The following is a 26,386-nucleotide window of genomic DNA, read 5'->3' as shown; positions in this document are numbered from 1 at the left end:
CTATTTTTGGTTTGTGTTGTAAAAACCAATTTAACATAAATGACCGAGAAGCACTTGGAAGAAAGGATGGCTTTAAGATTCAGCACCACTGCCTCTTCAGTTAAGGTGTGAAATATTTAAACCTACATTTCTAAGACTTCCCACAAGGCTGCTCATAAAACCAGGGAAGAGCGGACAGTCCTGCTATTTATAAAGAGAAACCACGCAGATTTTACATCTTTCAGCACTTCTTTATACTGTACTTCCTAATAAAAAACCCCCAAACAAGTTCTTATCTTTGTAGGTCAGCTTTAATTGTCTTGATAAGCTGTGTCACCAGTAAAAAAAAGGGAAATGGCTTTTGAATTATTAGCAGCTTCTTAGCTACACCCTATCTAGCAACAGTTGTTAGGTAGGACAAGCTTTTCTTACATTGCATCATTAACACAATAACTTGCAAACATAAAGGCCTTGCTACCCTATAATTCAAACTCCCACAGGAAGGAGGTGCTGCGACATCTGGGAGCAGCTAGGTGATTTTTTGAGTTGGAGCCAGCCACAGGTCACTTTTTCTACAGTGTTGTCTACATGAGAGAATTTTTACCAACCTCTGGTTTGGTTGCATTCAAGAAACTTCTAAATTAGCACCCACTGCATTGCTTGGAAAACTAGCTTGCAATCAAATGTAACCTAATTCAGCAGGAATCCCTAAAGACCCAGGGAATTTGTACAAAAATTCTTACAGTTGTAACACTGGTTCAGCTGCATGAGTATTAGCAATGTTGGGAACTAGTGTAAACAATTTTCCATCTCCAGCAGCTGTTTTCAATATTGTGTGAATTAGACAGGCACCCAGAAGGTATAATTGGCATAGTGCTGAAAATAGCTGTTGAAGTTTGAGAGCCATTTATATTAGGGCTTTCAACATTGCTAATACTCATGCAGCTGAAGCAGTGCTACAACTGTATGATTTTTTTGTACAAATTCCCTGGGTCTTCAGGTAAGTATCTTTCTTGACATAACTTCAGTAATTGGAAATTAAGGGTCAAGTTGCTGATTAATTTAAATCATTTAGCATATATAGGTTAATGAGATATATAAGTAGGATAGTACCACGTACAGAGTTTTGAGTGTCTAAATTTTTTTTATATACAGGAAACCCTGTAGTGGACAATTATGGAATAACCACCTATCTTTAGGGAAAACTTCTGCTTTAACCTCATCAGTTAGTGGTTGGCTTATGCCCAGTAGTATGAAACTTTATATCACTTTTTTCAATCCTATTTAATATAATTAGGGATGTTCTTATCATTCTCTCATTGGACACATATAACTCCGTATCCCAACACAGGTGCTAAAATAAGGATTACTCCTGTAATTAGAAAGATGGTGGTCACAACTACTCTATACTATTTTAACCCCCATATTTCTGCCCTACACATGCTTTTAATGGATAATGTATTTGGGTTACGATGTCATTGTCAAAGTTAGGAAGTGCCGCTCCCTGCAAAAAGAACAATGAGATACCGCATACACTGATTGAGGAAATGTCTCTCAGGAAATCCTTGTGGTTTTCTGTCTTTATCAAGCAGGAGTAATATGCCTGTAAATTATACGCCAGAACACTATCTCACAGCCCTGGCAGCACCACAAAACCACCAATATAAGGCAGAGTCTTCCAACTAAGCATCTTCATCAGCATGACAAAGAAACCATCTATATAACACAAAAATTCAGTCTAGCAGGAAACTTTCAGAAAATGTGCTTGTGCCTACATTAGCCTTAAGAAAATACTTAGCTACTCCCCAAAACATGCAGCCTCTCCCTTTTCTGCATAACTTATTGGATCTTAATGCAGTGTAAGAAAAGCTTGACCTGTGCAGGAATTTAAAATGCATCCATCACTGTGACACCAGGATTATAAAAACTAACAGCTATTCCAAAAATTACAATTTCCCCATTTATCTTGTGATGTGCTGAGAAATGGAGCAAAGGTAGGTTGGTTGGCTGGTTTGTTTAATTGCATCATAAGCCACCCTCAGGAAATTCTAGGGGTAAAGTACTGAGAAGAGATAGGTGTGATGGAACACAGCCCTGTAATCACGCCCCACACACTATTGTGGTAATCTTTGTACAAGGTATGCCTTGTGAGGTATCACTTGAAAACTCATAACTTGCTAATCAGTAATATGATGGTAGAATACAAGTAACAACATTATGTGTAAAGTTATGAACATAAGCTGAAATTAGGAGCTTTTCCAAGATAAGTCTGGGGAAAGGCTAAACCAGCTGAAGTCAAAGTATCTTAGTTTGAGTTACCTGACCGTCCTCATGGCAGTGAGTTGACCACGGCAGCTCCCCCGTTGACTCCGCTTACTCCTCCTGCCGAGGTGGAGTACAGGCGTCGATTCGGGGATCGATTTATTGCGTCTAGACGAGACGCGATAAATCGATCCCCAATAGATCGATAACTATCCGCTGAGCGGGTAGTGAAGACGTACTCACGGAGGTAGTGATTGATCTATCGGGGATTGATCTATCACGTCTCATCTAGACGCGATAAATCGATCCCTGAATCGACGCCTGTACTCCACCTCGGCAGGAGGAGTAAGCGGAGTCGACGGGGGAGCCATCGCAGTTGACTTGCTGCCGTGAGGATGGCCAGGTAACTCAAACTAAGATACTTTGAATTCAGCTACGTGAATAGCGTAGCGGAAGTTGCGTATCTTAGTTCGAAACACCTCCCTCGCCCCCAGTGTAGCCCAGGCCCTCAGAGACAAAGGGCAAGCTGATGCCCCAGCCAGGTAGGTGTCAACAAAGCTGTTGGGCCATCACCTATCAAGTGGCCATTCTTTGGCAAGAAAGCGGGTGCAGGGACAAAGAGATCTGCATCTTAGCAAAGAAACAGCATAAGGTCTCCTTCCTCCACCAGATCCTGTGGTTCTCAGCTGGAAATGCTTTTCATTGAGGGACTGAAACTATAAAAAGGAGGGGCAAACACCCCCATCATCTTCTCTCTCTTGCTTTCTGCCCATCTCATTCTCTGCACCAGAGAAAACAAAGGAAACAGTCACTGGATTCTGGGAGAGGGGTCCTGACCTGAAGACTTTGGTCAGTAATGCTGTTGGAAGCATGTGGTGAGAAACTTTGCTTTAAACCGAATATAGTTTGTTAAGTTAGGTACTAGAAAGCGTTTTATCATTATTTTTCTTGTAAACATTTCTGACTCTCATGCCTCATTACTTGTACTCACATGAAATCTGTCTCTTTGTAATTAATAACCTTGTATTATTGTTTTATCTAATTGAGTGTGTTTAAGTTAAAGTGTATGGTAACTCCATTTAGGGTGGAGAGTTGTGTGTGTATATTATTCCCTTCAAAGAATAATGGATTTAATGTGTTTGGACTGTCCAGGAGAGGGCTGTGCAGTACAAGATATACATTCTGAGGGAACTCCTGGGACTTGGAATGTGCTGGGGTAACCCTTTAGTGTAACCAAGGCTAGTGAGAGCCAGAGTGTGACTGGCAAGCTGCAGTTGCAAAAACACATCTGGGAGTGACCTGTGTGCTGGCAGGCTATTTGTGAGTGGTCCAGGTTGGGAGTTACAACAGTAAGGCGTTGCAAGGCATCCCAAGTTGCAGGGCAAGAATGACAGTCCCACAGAGGTTGCGATTGCACCTCAGTATGTCACAGTGGGCAGACATTTTAATCTGAAGGTGATCAGATCTCTAGTCCTCTAATATCTTGTGGAAGGGTGTTTCACAGCTGTGGGACCAATTCCTTCCACATCTTGGATGTTTCACTTCAACAGTCTCTGAGGAGTGAGGCTGTCTCTGAGGAGAGAGTTCTAACTCCTCTTGCTAGGATAGGATGGGACTTTAGGCACCAAGACATTGGTAGCATAATCATTGATGCTTAGACTTTAAATGGTTGTTTCTCTGTTAGGCTCAGGCTCCATCGGCTATGCAGAATGGTCTTCTATCTTTGCAATCCCAGAGGCTGTCAGTCATTTTGCAGAGGTGCATACCACAGAATTGGAGGAAGATACAGAAAACATGGATGCAGACACCACAAATGGGTTTATTTTGCTCAGGACTTCTTACTTTTCTGCACAGGTTAATTTTGTGATTAAAATGATCATCAGAGTTTCTAGTAACATGGTTTAATATTTTCAGAAACCTTACTGTATTGACAAGTGCTGCAGTGATTGGCCTTTGCTGTTTATTATGTTCCATATATTTCAGAAATAGAGCTATGAAGCTATAAAGACAAGGTAACTGGCCTTTTGGAGTTTAAACTGTTTGCTATCTACTGGCTAGTGCTACTTCATATGTCTGACATTGAAGTACATTGCTAAAGGGATGATAAGAACAGTCAGGTTACAGAAGTCCATTTGACTCCTTCTATGTACAGTGGAGGTTGTTCAGTGGACTCAAGTAATAGCTATTGGTTCCTGGCTTTGAAATAACTACATCTACACCTGATTTAAACCAAAAACGGGGGGGGGGGGGAGAGTGTTCAGTTTTCTCTCTGTTGGGTTATTTGGCTCAATGAGAAAATGTTTTATTGAAACTTTAATATTCAGCCTCCCCTTATTCCTGAAATTTTCATATGCAAACTCTCATGTTGCTGGTGGATGTCTTTGGACAAGAAATGTGGACTTACCTCAAGAGAAAAGGTATTTTCTTCCAGAAGCTGGAGAATATACCATCCTATTTTAAATCTGCAATGAAGAATTCATTCTCTTTGTTTGGTTTTCTATTTTATTCATAACTTTCTATTAGTCGATTACTAAACAAATGGAAAACACAATACAAAACCTATCAAACAATAGCAGTTGGAAAGTAAAACTATCTCAGAGAGGTAAGGAAATGTAAACTCGCATAACAAGAGTTAAATATAAATAGCTATCATTCCACTGTTTTTTTTTGGGGGGGTGGAGGAGGTTTGGGGTGGGGAGGGGAGTCCTAGATTGATGAGTTCACAGTTGAAACTAGATTGATTGGATAACCACTCTGCCATTTCTAAATAAGAATTATTGCTTTGGATCCATATAATTAAAGTGTTAATTCCACTCAATGTACGCTAAAGTCCCTCCTTCAGAAGAATGAAGCATCAGACAATAGTGCAGCCATACCACTTTTTTTGTTATATTTGGTTATGCGTTTTTTTTAACTGAGTATACCTTTCACAATTCTGCAAGCATAAGTACAGAAGTTATTTAAAAACATAATAATATGACTATAAATGGCCAAGTTCAAGTTTGAGGGGTATGGGTGTAAACCCATTGAAGTTAATGGAGCTGCTTCCCACTTGCATCAGTGTTGAATTTGTCTATACGAGGTTGAATTTGGCCTCATGTCAACAAAAATGACACTAAAATCCACACTGCTCAAATCCAACCCCTCAGAAAAGACCTGGTTTAAATAGCATACATGGAAAATCAGCAACTGGGGTTCTGTCAATGAATGGGAAGGGTAAGCAAATTCTAGAGAGGAGGGCTCTCCTCTGCAAAGTGCTGTTGTATAGAGGCTTGTACTCTAAATGGTCTAAGGCAACAAAAGCACAGCTCAGACTTACGTAAAATATTGTTTAGCAAAAGGTACAAGAGGGAAACAGACTGAATTAATTAATTACTGCTTGCACCTAAGGATAGTGTTGAGATCATGACTGGTAAACAAGAGGCAAATAGAACTAGAAATTAATGAACCAAAATCGGTGTCTTGGAAATTACGTCTAGTTGGTGGACAAAATAATAAAGGGACAAGTTATTCTACCTATCAACCCCTTTCTGGGGTAATGAAAAAAAATACAGAGATTACAAGTGTGAATCAGAACGATAGGTGTGTAGAGATGAGTGGCTTGGACAGAGCAAGCTTTACCACCATGGCTGCCACCTCCACTGTCTGCAGGGACCACAGTGTCCATTGTGCCACCATTGGAGCTTCATTGTGCCGATCCTGAGATGGCCTGACCAGAACAGAGAGGGGGACCCAGATGACATTGTCACTTCTATCAGTTCGGGCTAAATCTCTAATACCTCCTGGAATGCAACGCTCAGGTTCTGGTGTCACCCTCAACCCTGCTCTCTCATGTGTACTTTCCTTCCCCTACCTTATTTTCTCTCGCTCTCTTTTTTTTTATCTCTCTCCTTTTACTTTCTGTTTATAAGAGTCTAGCTTAGTTGGCCAATGCTATCTTTTGCAACACTGTTGCATGTCTAGGACTGGAAAGACAGCTAAAAGCAATCCCTTAAACACCTGCTATCAGTACAAGTTTGCCAGATATCAGAGGGTATGTCTGCACTGCAACATAACACTAGGGTTCAAACTCAGGCTAACCTCCCTTCTGTTTACACACAAATTCCACTAACCCAGCATCCCAGGACTCCATGGGGGGTAGAGGGTCTGAGCCTTAGTAAAGCTGGGACCCAGAGTTCAAGCCCTCCTGCTTTGCAGTGTCAACACAGCCCCACTGGACTTGTGCTCTGGAAGGCCACCAAAAGTATTCCGCAATCCCATGGGCCAATGTTCCTTCTCCTCTAGACAGTCAATTTTGGTGGACAGTCAAGTTTTCTCACACTACACCACAAACAAAGCACTAATGCGGCCACCTTTTGGGAGGGCACTAGGAAGTCTGGGATATGGGTATTTGGACTGGGGCCAGCATAATGCAGTGTAGTTGAACCCCGGTTCAACAATCGGGGGTTACAAATGAGTGTAGAGGCTCTAGCCTTAGGTTAACAAAGGTCTGCTAACTTGAGTTCTACTAATGGTGAGCTTACATTGCAGTGTAGACATACCGAGAATGGCTGATAGGAGTGTGTGCTGTGCATGTGTTTCTCCTGCAGTGAGGCTGAAAGCAAATAAGAGTATGGCTACACTCAAAACACCTGTGGCTGGCCCAGGTCAGCTGACTTGGACTCAGGTTGCAGGGCTATAACATTGCAGGGTAGATGTTCAGACTTGGGCTGGAGCCTGAGCTCTGGGACCCTCGGCTCCAGCCTGAGCAGCTACACTGCAATTTTATAGCCTCATAGCCTGAGACCCACAAGCCTGAGTCAGCTAACCTGGGCCAGCCAGGGTGTCTTATTGCAATATAGACATACCCTCTGGGTCCACTTATTCCAGTGAAATTAACATAGTATCCCGACTAGAGCTGGGCAAAACTTTTTGTACAAACCTTTTTTGGGTGAAAAATGCATATTTGGTGACACAAAAATGGTTCATGAATTTGTGTCAGTTTTGTTTAATTGTTTGGATGAGGGGAAAACAACCTTTAAAAAAATTCCAAAAAACCTGAAATGTTTTGTTTCAACATTTTTTTTAAATTAAATGTTTTAATTTTTCGTTCAAAATGACTGTTTTAAAATGTCCTTTGTTTTATAATAAAGCAATTTTTAAAAAATGCTCAATATTGAACCAAAATATTTAATTTTAGGGTGAGCTAAATGGTTTGTTCAATCTGAAACAATTTCAAAAAATCTGCTTCATCTGAAATGATGGTGATGATGATGATGATTATTATTTTAAAGGAAGTGCCAGGAAACCAAAAAATCCATTATTTACTCAGCTCTAGTCTCAGCTCACCTCCAAAAGTCTGGCTGAAACACAAAGAAAGGGACTACCTCAGATAACCAGGAACCAAAGACCTGGTTGAAAAACAGGGGTTGGGGGAAATTCACATGAATTGTCTAAATTCCCTTTCCTGACAATCCGATTTTTTTCCATCATGATTCAAAATTTCAGCAAAAGTATAATCAAAAATTGAAATTCAAACTCTGCCTTATCAATCAATATGTTCTCTCAAAAATTATGTGGAAACCAGTGCAATCTGTGAAGCATTACTGTTTTAAATAATTGGTTTAGTTTGGTATGGAACATATTAAAATATTCTTTAAATATTAATATTCTAAAAATATGTCCCCAATTCCCAAGGTCAACAGTAGAGTCTGCCTGGACAATACTACGACAGATCATACAATGACAAGTACCACATCTAAAAGATTCAGGCAGGAAGCCTGGGCATTCTTATTTGGAATACTGCTTCTGTTTGTTTTTATGTGCTTGTGGGATTTTTCCTGAATTTTATAAAACAGATTTGATAAGTACAAAAGATGAGCAAAATGTCTGAAGAAAATTAGGGAATGTGAGGGAAATGGTATGAATTGGAAAATGAATTTAGAGAGATGCAAATAAGAAAATTAGGTTTCAGCTCCAAAACAACAACAAAAAAGCTGGATGAACAAATCTCATTTCAACTAGCTTTAAATTTAAAGTAAAAAAAATAATCAGAAAGAGATTCTGAAATTATATTATATTTGGAATAGTCACAATTCAGTTCCTCCATCAATGACTGTACAAAACTGCAGCCCCTTTGAGGACTGATGCTTTCCCAGTTCTTACTGCAAATCTTGATCATATCTCCAAGTTGCCAGGTTAAAAGCATGAAAGAATAACTAGAAGTAAAAATATTTTAATAGTGTTAAATAATATATGTTTCCAAAGTATAAATGTACTATTCATGAGGCTGATAGTACAAATAGACATGAGCTAAAACAGTTACACAGACTATTCTGGCCTCTCCCTTGGTAAGGTCCCGTCCACACCACAATACCAAATCTTTTACAAAACTAGCGCCAACTCTTGTAGAAAATATGTGTCAAGCAAGGTTTTGCTTAACTTTCTGGTGCAACCACACTGAAGAACAATGTTAAGCAGATGTTGGAAAATCCAGGATGAAATGTTTCAGCATCTTGATGTGGGAGGAAGCAAGAAGAAAGGGAAAGCAGTGGATGTATTGTTTCTTGACTTTAGCAAAGCTTTTGACACGGTCTCCCACAGTATTCTTGTCAGCAAGTTAAGGAAGTATGGGCTGGATGAATGCACTACAAGGTGGGTAGAAAGCTGGCTAGATTGTCGGGCTCAACGGGTAGTTATCAATGGCTCCATGTCTAGTTGGCAGCCGGTATCAAGTGGAGTGCCCCAAGGGTCGGTCCTGGGGCCGGTTTTGTTCAATATCTTCATAAATGATCTGGAGGATGGTGTGGATTGCACTCTCAGCAAATTTGCGGATGATACTAAACTGGGAGGAGTGGTAGATACGCTGGAGGGGAGGGATAGGATACAGAAGGACCTAGACAAATTGGAGGATTGGGCCAAAAGAAATCTGATGAGGTTCAATAAGGATAAGTGCAGGGTCCTGCACTTAGGACGGAAGAACCCAATGCACAGCTACAGACTAGGGACCGAATGGCTAGGCAGCAGTTCTGCAGAAAAGGACCTAGGGGTGACAGAGGACGAGAAGCTGGATATGAGTCAGCAGTGTGCCCTTGTTGCCAAGAAGGCCAATGGCATTTTGGGATGTATAAGTAGGGGCATAGCGAGCAGATCGAGGGACGTGATCGTTCCCCTCTATTCGACATTGGTGAGGCCTCATCTGGAGTACTGTGTCCAGTTTTGGGCCCCACACTTCAAGAAGGATGTGGATAAATTGGAGAGAGTCCAGCGAAGGGCAACAAAAATGATTAGGGGTCTGGAACACATGACTTATGAGGAGAGGCTGAGGGAGCTGGGATTGTTTAGCCTGCAGAAGAGAAGAATGAGGGGGGATTTGATAGCTGCTTTCAACTACCTGAAAGGGGGTTCCAAAGAGGATGGCTCTAGACTGTTCTCAATGGTATCAGATGACAGAACGAGGAGTAATGGTCTCAAGTTGCAGTGGGGGAGGTTTAGATTGGATATTAGGAAAAACTTTTTCACTAAGAGGGTGGTGAAACACTGGAATGCGTTACCTAGGGAGGTGGTAGAATCTCCTTCCTTAGAGGTTTTTAAGGTCAGGCTTGACAAAGCCCTGGCTGGGATGATTTAACTGGGAATTGGTCCTGCTTCGAGCAGGGGGTTGGACTAGATGACCTTCTGGGGTCCCTTCCAACCCTTATATTCTATGATTCTATGATTCTAAGAGACCCACAGTGAACTCATTCCTTGGGCAGATAAGGAAAGAGACAGACCGCCTGGAGATGTGAGAGGTCAATTCACCTCAAGGTTTCCTGCTATGAGAAACTGTTTTTGGTTTCTGTTTTTCTGGTCTCTTACAAGATACTTCCCTATAATGCAACTGACCCAGCAACCAGGGAAGAAGCCATGTTTTGTTATGATGTTGGAGGGTCCGAGTGAACTTACTCACTCCATCCTTTAATGAGACTATTACGGGGCCAATTGCTATAAATGGTAGGAGAGTAGGAACTCCAACCTCTGTAAGAAGATCGGCTTCATTCATCAAATAAGGCCCAAACTTGCTTGAGATGGCTACTTCAAAAGGGGAAACACCTACTGGATTAGGAGGCACTCTCCACAGCTGTACAGCTAGGAGACTAATTGCACAGCTGCATCAGGAGAACATTCAGTCTGAATATATGCACCTGAGTGTAGAAAGCAAATTTTGTGTTTATTCTATATCTTCTGCAAATAAGTACTGCTGTTTCTTTCAAATCACAGTTTGATTTGAAGTACCAAGATACACTCTGTGAAATAGAACATAATGATACTGTATTGCTGATTAGGAAATACATTTCCTTCCAGGTATAATCTTCCAGTATTTTAACCTAAGATTTTTGGCCCATAACTTATTAAATCTTATCACATCAGGGCTGATAAGTGTAACTGAAACACTCTAAAGTTAAGATATTCTTGGTTATATGTAAATCGTGTCTGAAAGTAGATTGATCTCTCACATCTCCTGCAAGTCTGTCTCTTCCCTTATCTGCCCAAGGAGTGAGAGTCTCTTCTTGCTTCCTCCCACATCAAGATTCTGAAGCATTCCATCATGGATTTTCTTTCATTTTCAGCAGAGAAGTGTGTAACTCAGTTGTTTCAGGTTACAAGGCTTTGTGTGAACATATTACTTGGTTTCAATCCACTCACATTTGCACCATTTCCCTCTTTCCCCAGCCTGTCCCTGGCCCTTGCTTTCAGCTAAAAAGTCAAAGCAAAACTCATGCAAAGCCACTGAATTTCCCATCAGAGTCATACAAAAATGGCTTCTGCATTGAGATGATGACAGATAGATGATGGTCATGGAGTTTCTGTGCCCAGCTTGTAACCACTAGTTCTTCTGTGAGGAAGGCTGCAAATTTTCCTGTGCTTTTAACCAATAGTTATCTTAATTTTCCCCACTCTATTGTGCTTGAGAGGATAGAGCTCTGTTTCTTTCAAAAGTGACAGTGCACTTAACTTTTCTCAGGTAACAGTGAAAGTCAAATTTAGTTTAGATTAAATATAAGAAGAATTTATTGACAAAGAAAACAGAAAATAATTACTCACTGTTAAAAGCATGAACGCTAGCTTAAACAAAAAAGCTGCATGCTCACAGAATTTTTATTATTAGTTTTGTTAGTAAAGCCTAGTATCAGAAAAATAACATCACTAGACTTTGAAGCTTTTTTTTCTCAGCACCAGTCCTACCCTAATTCTATGAAATAGGGAACTCTCTTCCATATGTGCTTGTGGAAAGAGGCTAAAACTTTATCCTGTGTTAAGCTTGGAGGTCCAGATTCTGATTGCCTTAGGGCTTGGCTACACTTGAGAGTTAGAGCGCAATAAAGGAGACCCGGGCACACTAGCTCACTACCCGTCCACACTGGCAAGGCACGTAGAGCGCTCTGACTCCGCGGCTACAGCGCTCCTGGTATTCCACCTTGGTGAGTGAAATAACTTTTGCGGAGCCCCCGCTGGAGCACTGAAGTGTCCCACAATGCCTGTGCTAGCCACTCTGATCATCACTTTGAACTCTACTGCCCTGCCTTCAGGTGACCAACGGTCAGACCCACCCTTTAAATTCTCTGGGAATTTTGAAAATCCCCTTCCTGTTTGCTCTGCCAGGCGCGGAGTGCTCTCATCGAATCTTTCCAGGTGACCATGCCTCCATGCGCCAGGCGATCCCCAGTATGGAGCAATGGCGAGGTGCTGGACCTCATCAGTGTTTGGGGGGAGGAAGCTGTCCAGTCCCAGCTGCACTCCAGATGTAGGAATTACGACACCTTCGGGCAGATATCAAGGGACATGATGGAAAGGGGCCATGACCGGGACGCACTGCAGTGCAGGGTTAAAGTGAAGGAGCTGCGGAATGTCTACCGCAAAGCCCGCGAGGCAAACAGCCGCTCCGGTGCTGCCCCTGCGACCTGCTGTTTCTACAAAGAGCGAGACGCGATACTTGGGGGCGACCCCACTCCCCTCCGAGTACCACCATGGACCCTTCAGAGACCAGTTCAACAAGGCAAGAGGAGGAGGAGGAGAAGCAAAGCGGGAGCGAGGGTGCTGAGGTGGAGGAAGACACTCCGGAACCCCTAGATGCATGCAGCCAGGAGCTGTTCTCAAGCCAGGAGGAAGGTAGCCAGACGCGGCGGCCAGTGCTTGGGGAAGAACAAACACCAGAGGAGGTTCCTGGTAAGCGGCTTTTATTTTGGGAAGGAAGTTATTTGGTGCGGGCTCTTGGGGTGAGAAGGGTTAGGGCTGCATGCATGCCTAGCTGTGGAATAGGGCGTTGGTGTGCTCTCTCACAACATGGTAAACGGCCTCAATGATCTCTTCAAAGGTCTCATCCAGAACTTGGCCAATGCGCTTGCGCAGGTTTCTTGGGAGAGCCACTGTGTTCCTTGTCCCAGTAAGGCTAACTTGTCCACGCCACTGTGCCGTGAGAGGTGGGGGGACCATTGCTGCACACAGGCAAGCTGCTTATGGGACAGGGCAGAATCTGCATTGCAGTAGAAGACCCTCCCTTGCTTCCCAGGTCACCCTCAGCAGCAAGATATCTTCCAGGACGAACTCCTGTGGAAAATGTGGGCACAGTGTTTGGTATAGGGGCCCGCGGCTGCTGTTGGCTCTCCCCAAGGCACAGAAACCCAGAGGACAGTACAGCTGTGAAACAATCAGTCCCCCTAGACCCTGTGCTTACTCACCATTTGGGGCTCGCTTTGGGACGGGCAAATTATGCTATTGTGTAGACTGTGCTTGCCCTTAAGTATGGGGGAATCATTGCTCTGTCTGGTGTGAACAATGCTGCCTTTGTTAAGTGTTGCATTTTGCCTTTACAGATGCAACCGTGAGATCTCAGTCGTCCATGTTATCACCGGCCGAAAGACTCCAAAGAATCAGAAAGTGGCCACGTAGAAGCAAGGAAGACATGTTGCATGAAGTAATGCAGCATTCAAGTAATGAAAATCAAAAAGTGCAGGAGTGGCGAGACAGTGAAAGGAGGATCTGCCAGCAGAATGAGGTGCTCCACCAGCAAAGCACAGCAAAGCACAGATAATAAGGACAATGGAGCGCCAAGCGGACTCGATCCAGGCGTTCATAGCCATGCAGGTAGAACACTACCATGCCCGACCTCCCCTGCAGCCCTTGTCCAAAACTCTATCCCGTGTCCCCCATGTCACCTCCAAACCACTTTCCCCAACATCTGGATTCTTACAGCCACCTGTAAGAACTGTAAAAGCTGCCTCCTCTAGCATCACCACCCAGCCTATGACCCTTATCCTATGCACTCAAAACTATGACCCTTATCCTCTGCACTCAACCTCCATCACCATGCCGTATAGCCATCCTGAAGTGCAGCACTCATTGCACAGCACTCAAGACAGGAAGGCTGAGTATGATAACAGGACATACGCAAATCTGTGATTGTACCGTTCCCCATCCCACCCGGTCAAGGTTCCTTCCCCACTCTGAACTCTAGGGTACAGATGTGGGGACCTGCAAGAAAGACCCGCAAGCTTATTTTTACCAGCCTAGGTTAAAAACTTCCTCAAGGTACAAACTTTGCCTTGTCCTTGAACCCTATGCTGCCACCACCAAGCATGTTAAACAAAGAACAGGGAAAGAGCCCACTTGGAGACGTCTTGCCCCCAAGCCCTACACCCCCTTTCCTGGGGAAGGCTTGATAAAAATCCTCACCAATTTGCATAGGTGAACACAGACCCAAATCCTTGGATCTTAAGAACAATGAAAAAGCAATCAGGATCTTAAAAGAAGAATTTTAATTAAAGAAAAAGTAAAAGAATCACCTCTGTAAAATCAGGATGGTAAATACCTTACAGGATAATCAGATTCAAAACATAGAGAATCCCTCTAGGCAAAACCTTAAGTTACAAAAAGACACAAAAACAGGAATATACATTCCATTCACCACAGCTTATTTACCAGCCATTTGAACAAAAGGAAATCTAACGTATTTCTAGCTAGATTACTTACTAACAAGTTCTAATACTCCATTCCTGTTCTGTTCCTGGCAAAAGCATCACACAGACAGACAGACCCTTTGTCGTCCCCCCCCCCGCCAGCTTTGAAAGTATCTTGTTTCCTCATTGGTCATTTTGGTCAGGTGCCAGCGAGGTTATCTTAGCTTCTTAATCCTTTCCAGGTGAAAAGGTTTTGCCTCTGGCCAGGAGGGATTTTATAGTTCTGAATACAGAAAGGTGGTTACCCTTCCCTTTATATTTATGACACACCCCTTGCCCTTTCTGTTTCCCAAGCAATTGCATTTCTTTTCAATAAATGGATTTTTTGGCTTTGAAAACATTCTTTATTATTGCATAAAGTAAAAGATACCTTAGCCCAGGAAAGGAACAGGCATGGCAAGTCAGCATAGCAAACACAGATTCCTACTAACATTGGAACCACTGCATTTCAGTCCCGTGCAGGGCACCAGACATTACTGGTGGCTTTCAGCCTCAAATTGCTCCCTCAAGGCATCCCTAATCCTTGCAGCCCTGCTCTGGGCCCCTCTAATAGCCCTGCTCTCTGGCTGTTCAAATTCAGCCTCCAGGTGTTGAACCTCTGAGTTCTATGGCTGAGTGAATCATTCACCCTTCCCTTCACAGAGGTATGGAGGGTACAGCATGCGGATATAACTGCGGGGATGCTGTCATTGGCCAGGTCCAGCTTCCTATACAGAGAGCGCCAGCGGCCCTTTAAATGGCCAAAAGCACACTCCTCAGTCATTCTGCACTGGCTCCGCCTGTTGTTGAACCGCTCCTTGCTGCTGTCAAGGCTCCCTGTGTAGGGTTTCATGTGCCACGGCATTAAAGGTTAAGTGGGGTCTCCGAGGATCACAATGGGCATTTCGACTTTCCCTACGGTGATCTTCTGGTCTGGGGAAAAAAGTCCTGGCTTGCAGCTTCCTGAACAGGCCAGTGTTTCAAAAGATGCGTGCGTGATGCACCTTTACAGGCCAGTCTGCGTTAATGTCAATGAAACACCCACGGTGATCCACAAGCGCCTTGTAAACCATAGAGAAATACTCCTTCCGATTAACGTACTCGGAGGATAGGTGGGCTGGTGCCAGAATTGGAATATGCATCCCATCTATCGCCCCTCCGCAGTTAGAGAAACACATTTGTGCAAAGCCAGCCACAATGTCATGCACATTACCTGGAGTCACGGTTCTTCTGAGCAGGATGCAATTAATGGCCCTGCAAATTTGCATCAACATGATTCCAATGGTCGACTTCCCCATTCCAAACTGGTTAGCGACCGATCGGTAGCTGTCTGGAGTTGCCAGCTTCCAGATTGCAATAGCTACCCGCTTCCCCACCGTCAGGGCAGCTCTCAATCTCATGTCCTTGGGCCACAGGGTGAGGGCGAGTTCCTCACACAGTCCCATGCAAGTGGCTTTTCTCATCTGAAAGTTCTGCAGACACTACTCGTCATCCCAGACTTGCATGATAATGTGATCCCACCACTCAGTGCTTGTTTCCCGAGCCCAAAAGTGGTGTTCTACGGTGGTGAGCATGTCCACGAATGCAACAAGCAAACTCATGTCATATGCGTTACTTGAGTCGATATCGTCGGAGCCCTCACTGTTACTTTGGATCATAAGGAATTACTCGACTGCCAAATGTGACGTGCTGGCGAGACTCGTCAGCATACTCCTCAGCAGTTTGGGCTCCATTCCCGCAGACCGAAAGGGAAGACAGAGCGTGCAGTACAAAAAACATTGAAAGATGGCGCCAAATGTGGATGGAAGCACAGGGATTGCTGGGATGCGAACCGATGCATCACGGGGTGTTGGGACAGGACCCAGAATGCCCCCCACCATTCCCTTCCCACAAGCCACAGTGCCAGAATGGGAAGAGCTGCTCTGTGGGATAGCTGCCCATAATGCACCGCTCCCAATGCTGCTGCAAGAGTCGCAAATGTGGACATGCCAGTGCGCTTGTTCCCGTCAGTGTGGACAGACTGCAGTGCTTTCCCTACTGTGCTTTCCGAAGGTGGGTTTAACTCAAAGCGCTCTACGTCTGCAAGTGTAGCCACGCCCTTAGATTTAGTTACTCTAGTTTTATAGCCATGTAATTCAAATCAAATTGGAACTTAGTCCAAAAATTTTCCTTTTTCTTGAGTGTTGCCAATTAATTACAAAATGGATGTTTATTTCTGTTTGTGAATACACTAGTCTAATTTATTCTCTTCCTTGCATTGTCGCTTTCTCACCAATGCAAACAAATGGTTGTGAATGTTTCATCACTAACTGGTCTTTGGGATGATAAACCATAAAACGTAACTTTTTTTCTGTTTGAATTGTTAATGGACTAGTTAACACATCAGTTGAACAAACCTTTTTAATACGTTAATTGTTCTGGAACACAATAGAACACTGCCAGGCAGTATGGGGTGAGAGGGGAAATAAAATTTGTGTATTAAAGCTTAATACAGAATACCAATATTAAAAAATAATCAGCATAAACATAGCTAGTAAAATTAACTTCTGACAGGAAGGCTATAAGTTCATGAAGTTTTTGAGTGAACCTAGTTCTACTTATGATTTTGTGGATACAAAACATTTAACCATGTCTCTTAGGAAACTGAAACATTACTGAAAATAGTTTTAAGCAATGGTTTCCCCTGAACTGGTTTTGAAAATGGTTTTAATATTAATGTTGTCAGAAACAAATCATTTTCAACACCACATGAAGAACATTTTGAAATCTGTTCCCACCAAATCTCAGTGGCCCTATCTACAATGGAGTTCAAACCTCATTAGGTCCAATGGTGTTTAAACGTGGCTTATGCTAGAAAGGTGCTAACACTTTCAAAATCAAATGCAGACAGGGCCTAACCATCTTAAATTGATTTACAAAGGAGTGGGCTAGCTTGTACAAAATCATAGCTCAGGTCCTATTCTCAGGTCAGTGTGTGTTTCCTCTGGGGTATTCATGGAAATAAGCTGTTGTTAGCTAAATATTTTAATGTCTTCATTAATTTTGGTGCTATTGAAAGTGAGAGAATAACAATATTAGCTAGAGAGAAGCATGCTGATAAATGTGCAAGTTTCCCTGCATAATTCTGCCAACACACTGATCTGCAGTACCCTTGCTATTTATATCTTGACTTCTGCAGAGTACAGTAAATGTTTAAATATGGTTCTAGCACAGTTTTAATTCAACTGTATATATTGCCTTAGTGGTCCTCTGCCAAACCTGGCCAGTGTATTTAGGCTGTGATTCAGAAAAGCCTATCTATTCATGACAGCATTTAAGTTCAAAGTGCTACCTTGAATAGAGATTGACTTAAGCGATTTCAAGTTCAGGGCCCGAGCTTGAAATATTGCTCGAGTCCAGGTGAGTTTTAGATGGTTTTGGGATTTGTTCTAAGCATTTCGCAAAACTCTAATTTTCATTTAAATCTATATAATTAAAAGATACTATTTTAAATGATGGTTAGCTTAAAAGGAGTGAAAGAACACCTGAACTCATTTGTGGTCTAAACAAACAATCATGCTAATCTTTATCACATTGATGCCAAACTTGCTTTAGCTGGAATTATATTTGCACTAGGGCATAACTAGACATGCAAAGACGGTTTGTACAATATCACATAATTAAACCTGTGATTAATACACACTCACACTTACAAGCCCTAAAGAACCTTCTCACTGACTGCCCTAATTTTTTCTCTCACTTTAAAAACAGTTGGTTCAACTACTAAAAATTACTCCTGTCAAAACAATTACTATATATAAAACAAAGTTAGAACCTACAAACAATAATGTATTTTATCAACTTTAGCATTTCTAAAAAAAATAAGAATTGCCCTAAATTAGGATAAAAACTTGCAAACCATCTCTGCCAAACATTACAAATGAAACCCTTGGTCTCAGATTGAGAGTGCATGGTGACTAATTACCTCAGGACAGATAATATAGAGATGGGAAAAGATTAGCTAGAACAACAATTTTCCTGTAGGCCAAATCTTGAAGTCCTTATTTAGATTGTACTCAGACATCCCACTGAAATTGGTGGAATGATGTACGAATAAAAACTCAGTAAGTACTGTTACTTCTGAACCACATAATAAATTAAGGTTTCAGAGTAACAGCCGTGTTAGTCTGTATTCGCAAAAAGAAAAGGAGTCCTTGTGGCACCTTAGAGACTAAACAATTTATTTGAGCATAAGCTTTCGTGAGCTACAGCTCACTTCATCGGATGCATACTGTGGAAAGTGTAGAAGATCTTTTATACACACAAAGCATGAAAAAATACCTCCCCCCACCCCACTCTCCTGCTGTCAATAGCTTATCTAAAGTGATCACTCTCCTTACAATGTGTATGATAATCAAGTTGGGCCATTTCCAGCACAAAACCTGGATTTGTACACTTTCCACAGTATGCATCCGATGAAGTGAGCTGTAGCTCACGAAAGCTCATGCTCAAATAAATTGGTTAGTCTCTAAGGTGCCACAAGTACTCCTTTTCTTTTTATAAAAAATTAAGATGTTCTAAAGTTCTGTTTCCTGCTCTTCTTTGGTTACCCTACACAGCTCATTGCCGCAAAGGAAATTGTTCATATAACAAATCTATTCACTCACTTATCCTACCCTTACTTCCCAAAATGGCCTGACAACTATGTGAACATCTTCCTTGATCTTCACTTAGGATCTGATCCTACTTCTACAGAATTCATTGGCAAAACTCCCATTGACTTTGACAGAAACAGGATTGAGTCCATAGGTCTCATAATTTTGTGATACAACTGTTCCAGGACCCAGCTATTGTTCTGTTCCTTTAAAATGGACCTTAGTCATTCATTCTAGATACTTTCTGTTTCCCAGACTTCTGCTGTCTATCTCCTTGCAGCTGAGAAACATCAAATGTGAGGCTGTGCTACCTCCTCAGAAGTGAGAGAATAGGTGTGACACTCCTTTTTCCTTTACCCATTCCACTAAAGATTTAGGAAGGCAAAGTACTGTCAACTTTGGGTGAGTCCACAAGGCCAGTGATGAGCTGCCAGAAGCTGAAGAACCAGTTCCTTCAGTCGCTCTGGGTCTTCGGCGGCACTTCAGCGGCACATCCTTCAGTTGCTCTGGGTCTTCGGCGGCACTTCAGCGGCACATCCTTCAGTCACTCTGGGTCTTCGGCGGCACTGAAGGACCTGCTGCCGAAGTGCCGCTGAAGGCTTGGAGTGAGTGAAGGACATGCTGCCAAAGACCCAGAGCGAGTGAAGGACCCGCCACCGAAGGCTCGGAGAGCTGCCGGGTGAGTAAAAATTCTCAGGGGAGCTTCCCCAGCCGAGAGCTCAGGTGGGACGGACAGGACAGTCCCACGGGTCGCATGTGGCCTGCGGGCTGGAGTTTGCCCACCCCTTTAACAACCGGTTCTAAACCAGCGTCAAAATTTAACCGGCTCCAGCTCACCACTGCACTAGGCACTGTTTCTGTATGTTCCCGTAGTGGTCAATGTGAGTGAAAAGAGTTGTTTGGTTCTTTTCTTTTTTACTTTCAGTGTGCCTGCAATCACTGGTCTTATTTGTTACTTTGTGTGAGTGTATTAGGGTCTATGATGTATGTTACCTCACAGGCTATCAGCAGCAGCCAGTTTGTACATAGGATTATAGTACCAGTAAAACTGTGGGAGACATTTGGACAATGCCTTGAAAGTCACTCTGAAACAAATGGGAATTCCTAAAAAGGAAATGAGAAGACGACAAAAATGAGCCCAACATTTAACTAGCTGAAAGGAAGAGAGTTGCAGCCTGCAAGAGTCAGATGTTGGTGTTCAAAATAGGCTCCTTAGGGCTAACAGCTGCTTGTTTGTTGGGAGAAAAAGGGCTAGCTAACAGTGAAGATCATGCTGGTAAAGGTCCCCTATAAAAAGAACTATTTGCTCCCCAGCTTGAAGTTCACCACATCCTGCCATCAAACACACAGGATGTTTCATGTTATCTTAAAGACAGCAGTAAAAGCAGTAGCTGAGACCAAACACAGCTGAAAATGACTACAGCTCAGAGCGAGAGGGATTGTATACAGGGGATGGTTTTCATTAGGAAAGGTGTAGGATTTAGATGAATCAAAGGATTGTAACTGGATGCAAAACCTTCAACTGGTAGGCCAGCAGTTCAAATCTGAACCAGGTTGGTAATTACCAAATGGTGACGTCTGTTTATAAGTCTATATATAAAGAATGAATACACAATCCCCTTACAGGTAGACAGGTGTCCACCACAAACTAGCACCCTTCTTAGTACACCTTGAAGAGAAGCTAAGGATTGAATTACCATGGAGAATGAACTTCCTCCTACCCATAAATATGGTCCCTCCACTTCAGGATTGAGGCATGTTGACTGACATGAGCAATTTTCTGTTGCTGACATAACTGTTCTCTGAATGAACCAAGGAGTTCATTTTTCAGGGCTGTTAATCTGACATCTTTCACTTTAAAAAAAGGATTAAATAGGGAAATAAGATAAACGGGCATGTGGGAGAGCAGTTGGACTAAGGGAAGTTCAATTTGGCTGAGGAGTGTTCTCATAGCTATAGCAGCCTACTGGGTAAAATTTACCCAGGCACAGGAGAAACTAAATGAATTCTTTGCATCGGTCTTTACAGCTGAGGATGTGAGGGAGATTCCCAAACCTGAACCATTCTTTTTAGGTGAAAAAATCTGAGGAACTGTCCCAGATTGAGGTGTCATTAGAGGAGGTTTTGGAACAAATTGATAATCAGTAATAAGTCACCAGGACCAGATGGTATTCATAGATATTAAGGTCAGAAGGGACCATTATGATCATCTAGTCTGACCTCCTGCACAACGCAGGCCATAGAATCTCACCCACAGAATCTCCTGCGAAAAACCTCTCATCTATGTCTGACCTACTGAAGTCTGCAAATCGTGGTTTAAAGACTTCAAGGAGCAGAGAAGAACTCAGCTGTGAAATTGCAGGACTACTAACTGTTATCTGTTAGTATCATTTAAATCCGCTTCTGTACCAAATGACTAGAGGATAGCTAATGTGACGCTAATTTTTAAAAAGGGCTGTAGAGGAAACCCCGACAATTACACGCGGGTAAGCCTGACTTCAGAACCGGGCAAAGTGGTTGAAACTATAGCGAAGAACAAAATTGTCAGACACACAGATCAACATAATTTGTTGGGGACTAGTCAACATGGTTTTTGTAAAGGGAAATCATGCCTTACCAATCTACTAGAAATTTTTGAGGGGGTCAACAAGCATGTGGAAAAGGGGGATCCAGTGGATATAGTGTATTTTGATTTTCAGAAAGCCTTTGAAAAGATCCCTCACCACAGGCTCGTAAGCAGTCATGGATAAGAGGGAAGGTTCTCTCATGGATTGGTTACTAGTTAAAAGACAGGAAACAAAGGGTAGGAATAAATGGTCCGTTTTCAAAAAGGAGAGAGGTAAATAGTGGTGTTCCCCAGGGGTCTGTACTGGGCCCAGTCCTATTCAACATATTCATAAATGATCTGGAAAAAGGGGTAAACGAGGAGGTGGCAAAATTTGCAGAGGACACAAAACTACTCAAGATAGTTAAGTCCCAGGCAGACTGCGAAGAGCTACAAAAGGATCTCTCAAAACTGGGTGACTGAATTTAATCTGCCATTTTGTTGCCTAATGTTGATAAATGCAAAGTAATCCACATTGGAAAACATAATCCCAACTATACATATAAAAGGATGAGGTCTAAATTAGCGGTTATCACTCAAGAAAGAGATCTTGGAGTCATTGTGGATAGTTCTCTGAAAACATCCACTCAATGTGCAGCGGCAGTCAAAAAAGCAAACAGAATGTTGGGAATCATTAAGAAAGGGATAGATAATGGGACATGTCATAAATATAAAGGGAAAGGTAAACCCCTTTGAAATCCCTCCTGGCCAGGGAAAAACTCCTCTCACCTGTAAAGGGTTAAGGAGCTAAAGGTAATCCTGCTGGCACCTGACCAAAATGACCAATGAGGAGACAAGATACTTTCAAAAGCTGGGAGGAGGGAGAGAAACAAAGGGTCTCTGTCTGTCTTTATGCTGTCTTTGCCGGGGATAGACCAGGAATGGAGTCTTAGAACTTTTAGTAAGTAATCTAGCTAGGTATGCGTTAGATTATGATTTCTTTAAATGGCTGAGAAAAGAATTGTGCTGAATAGAATAACTATTTCTGTCTGTGTATCTTTTTTGTAACTTAAGGTTTTGCCTAGAGGGGTTCTCTGTGTTTTGAATCTAATTACCCTGTAAGGTATCTACTATCCTGATTTTACAGAGGTGATTTCTTTACTTCTATTTACTTCTATTTCTATTAAAAGTCTTCTTGTAAGAAAACTGAATGTTTTTGTCATTGTTCTCAGATCCAAGGGTTTGGGTCTGTGGTCACCTAGGCAAATTGGTGAGGCTTTTTACCAAACCTTGTCCAGGAAGTGGGGTGCAAGGTTTTGGGAAGTATTCTGGGGGGAAAGACGTTTCCAAACAGCTCTTCCCCAGTAACCAGTATTTGTTTGGTGGTGGTAGTGGCCAATCCAAGGACAAAGGGTGGAATATTTTGTACCCTGGGGAAGTTTTGACCTAAGCTGGTAAAGATAAGCTTAGGAGGTTTTTCATGCAGGTCCCCACATCTGTACCCTAGAGTTCAGAGTGGGGGAGGAACCTTGACAGGACAGAAATATCATGTTGCCTCTATATAAACCCATGGTACACCCACATCTTGAATACTATGTGCAGATGTGGTTGCCCCATCTCAAAAAAGATGTATTGAATTGGAAAATGTTCAGAAAAGGGAAACAAATATGATTAGTGGTATGCAACGGCTCCCATCTGAGGAGAGATTAATAAGACTGGGACTTTTCAGCCTGGAAAAGAGACAACTAAGGGGAGATATGATAGAGGTCTATAAAATCATGACAGGTGTGGAGAAAGTAAATAACGAAGTGTTATCAGAAGGAGTAAATAACATAAGAACTAGAGGCCACCAAATGAAATTAATAGGTAGCAGGTTTAAAACAAACAAAAGGAAGTATTTTTTCACACAACGCACAGTCAAGTTGTGAAACTCCTTGCCAGTGGTTGTAGTGAAGGCCAAGACTATATCAGGGTTCAAAGAAGAACTAGATAAATTCATGGAGGATAGGTCCATCAATGGCTATTAGCCAGAATGGGCAGGGATGGCATGCCTAGCCTCTGTTTGCCAGAAGCTGGGAGTGGGCGAGAGGGGCTGAATCACTTGATGATTACCTGTTCTGTTCATTCCCTCTGGGGCACCTGGCATTGGCCACTGTCGGCAGACAGGATACTGGGCTAGATGGACCTTTGGTCTGACCCAATATGTCCGTTCTTATGTTCTTATGATCCAGAATGCAGCCTAGTCCGTGATTAAGGCACTAGTATGGGAGCTGGGAATGGAATGGGAATGGAACCCAGATATTCTAACTTTTCCAGTGACATGTGGTATGACATTGGGCAAATCACTTATGGCTTGTCCATTTGGGGATACTCAGGAAAGTTAATCTGACTGAACCGAAAGGTGTGAATTTAAAGTGTATTCGTTAAATCACATTAAACTCCTGTGGGTGCTCTCATTCAGAATTAAAGTATGAGACTATCTTTACGGTTTCCCTAATTTGCCATAATATTCAATGTTTCACTACAACAATTTATGATAAGGCTTTGCCATGGCTAATGAACTATCCCCACTGTCTAGCCCAGATAGGGGCTAGGATGAGCAAACTGAGTAAAACTCAATACAGACAAGACGGAGCTGTGAGTCCTGTGCCCTAGCCTTTGGTCCATATTTTCTTTTTACCTACAATTGACTGTAAAAGAAATCCTTGTAACCCAGTATCACCTCCGTCTTGCCTGGATTGAGTTTTAGTCAGTTTGCTCATCCTAGCCCCTATCTGGGCTAGACAGTGGGGATAGTTCATCAGCTACAGCAAAGCCTTATCATAAATTGTTGAAGTGAAACATTGAATATTATGGCAAATTAGGGAAACCATAAAGATAGGCTCATACTTGCCTTACAGATGTTGAAGTGTCCCATACTAGCTCCCTGGTATACAGGATCTGCCATAAAACAGTAATGGGAAAACTAAAACTGTCAAACATTTCCCGAAATCCTATCATTTTAAGGATGAACAGGGCTAATTGGTTAGTGGATGACATGCTGGGTGAAAAAGGCAAGAATGCCTGTAACTGACTATTCTTGCAACTGATTGAACAGTCCAGTTACGTATCAGCTTAGGATAATGCTGGGGCATCACAACCTAGGAAGAATTGGATGATCTTGAAGACTGGAGTAATAGAAATGGCATGAAATTGCATTTAGGGACTAATAACAAGAATTTCTGTTATAAACTGGGGGTTCATCAGTTGGAAATGACAGAGAAAGAGCTGGATGTATTAGTTAATCATAGAATGGTGGCTTGCAATCCATGTGCTGTGGCTGTGCAAAAGGCAAGCCTGATCCTAAGATGTATCAGGCAAGGTATTTCCAGAAGAGAGAGAAATATTAATGCCATTGTACATAGCACTAGTAAGAGCTCATCTGGAATACTGCATACAATTCTGGAGACCCATGATCAAGACAGACACATTCAAACTGGAACAGATGCAGAGAATGGCTACTAAAATGATTAGGGAAACAGAGAGATATCTTACATAAGGAGACTAAAAGAGCTTGCCTTGTTTAACTTAGGGAAACAAAGGCTAAGAGGGGATATGATTGCTCTTTATACATACACAAAGGGAGGAAACAGCACGGAGAGAGAAGTTATTTAAATGGAAGGACAACGTTGGCACAAGAACACATGAGTATATACTGGCTATGAATAAATTTAGGCTGGAAATTAAAAGAAAGTTTCTAACTATCAAAGGAATGAGGTTCTGGAACAGCTTTCCAAAAGTAGTGGGGGCAAATAACCTAATTTGTTTTAAGATGGAAGTTGATAAATGTATGCATGGGAGTTATGATGAGGTTACTTGCAATCACAGGGGACTAGACTTGATGATCCAGGAAATCCATTCCAGTCCTATCTTCCTAAATCCAGAGAGTGGGGAGTGGTGGAAAGGCAATGATATCTGTAATTATTGATGGTATTCTTGTAACTAATTGCCGATTATGTTGGGTATTAGTATTAGGATTCTCATCTGATAATGGTAAGCCCTCACAACCCTGCCTCAGAAGATTCCAAGAAAAAAACCAAAGAGGTCCCTTTATTGTTGTGGGTTTGAAAATACTAGTGTTGGGGACACTGGGGCATGGCCACTAGGTAACTTGAGGGGATGGAAGACCACGAGTGTCGATGAAGCCCCCTTGCACTAGGCCCAAGTGTCCTTGCCCCCCCCAGCCTGGAGGCACTCGCAGCAGTTATGCTGAGGATCTGCAACAATATATTGCAAAGTCAGACTGCCTGAAACTAAACAAGGCCAAACAGGGCAGATATGGAAGAATAATGCTGAATAAAGCAGCTTTATGTATGGTTTAACAGATGGTATCGAGAACAAGGGAACTAGCTGGTAACTGGATTGGCTGGCTATATGGATATGTAGTGCAGCTTGCTATTGGATAAGTATGCTGAAGAAAGGATGTATAAAAGCCTGTGTAACTTCCTGCTCTGTGTGCAGGATTTGAGATTCTATTCTCCCTGTACCTTGTTTGCAGCTGCAAATAAACTTTTCTGCTTCTCCACCCCGTTGTGATTATTGGGTGATGCACACCGGGCAACGAACCTTGCTGTTGTTTGCCTCTGGCACTCGGTGCTGGCAACACTAGCTTAACTAATGTTTAACCTTTTATATTTGCTGTAATTTTTTCAAGTACATGGTTAAAGTGCTTCTTAATTTAACTAGATGTTTCAAAATAAAACAAATTACATAGTACTTAGATTCATATAGTGGTATAAGAGTGGAATAAAGGATTTAAATTTCAAGACAAAATATTTAGTTTTATTTACATATAGAAACAGTAACTGTGGATGTGCTGGTGATAAAAAGCAAGACGACTCAGGCAGTAGATATATTTTGTGTACTGAATGTACACTGGTATCTGGAAATGGAGCTCTCCAGAAAGAGACTGGAGACAGAACCTCTTTTTAGAAAACTCGACACTGGAGAAATAGGGAGAGCATATAAGTTAA

The 26,386-nt window shown here is 42.3% G+C and overlaps 1 protein-coding gene and 1 long non-coding RNA gene across 2 annotated transcripts in view; one reads left to right on the top strand and one right to left on the bottom strand.

Moving 5' to 3' along the window:
• TMEM154 (transmembrane protein 154) overlaps positions 1 to 4,477 on the top strand; it is a 61,166-nt gene extending 56,689 nt beyond the window's left edge. Inside the window, exon 6 of the mRNA XM_075127744.1 lies at positions 3,926 to 4,477. Within this exon, the coding sequence (XP_074983845.1) occupies positions 3,926 to 4,100 (175 nt within the window). The 3' untranslated portion in view covers positions 4,101 to 4,477. The remainder of the gene's footprint in view (positions 1 to 3,925) is intronic.
• The window catches only part of LOC125635568 (uncharacterized), a 63,836-nt gene that overhangs the window by 32,628 nt on the left and 4,822 nt on the right, over positions 1 to 26,386 (bottom strand). The gene's annotated exons all lie outside the window — the stretch shown is intronic.

This window comes from Caretta caretta, chromosome 4 (genome assembly GCF_965140235.1).
Source record: "Caretta caretta isolate rCarCar2 chromosome 4, rCarCar1.hap1, whole genome shotgun sequence".
Classification (NCBI taxonomy): Eukaryota; Metazoa; Chordata; order Testudines; family Cheloniidae; genus Caretta; species Caretta caretta.
This window is presented reverse-complemented; position numbering and strand designations above follow the sequence as displayed.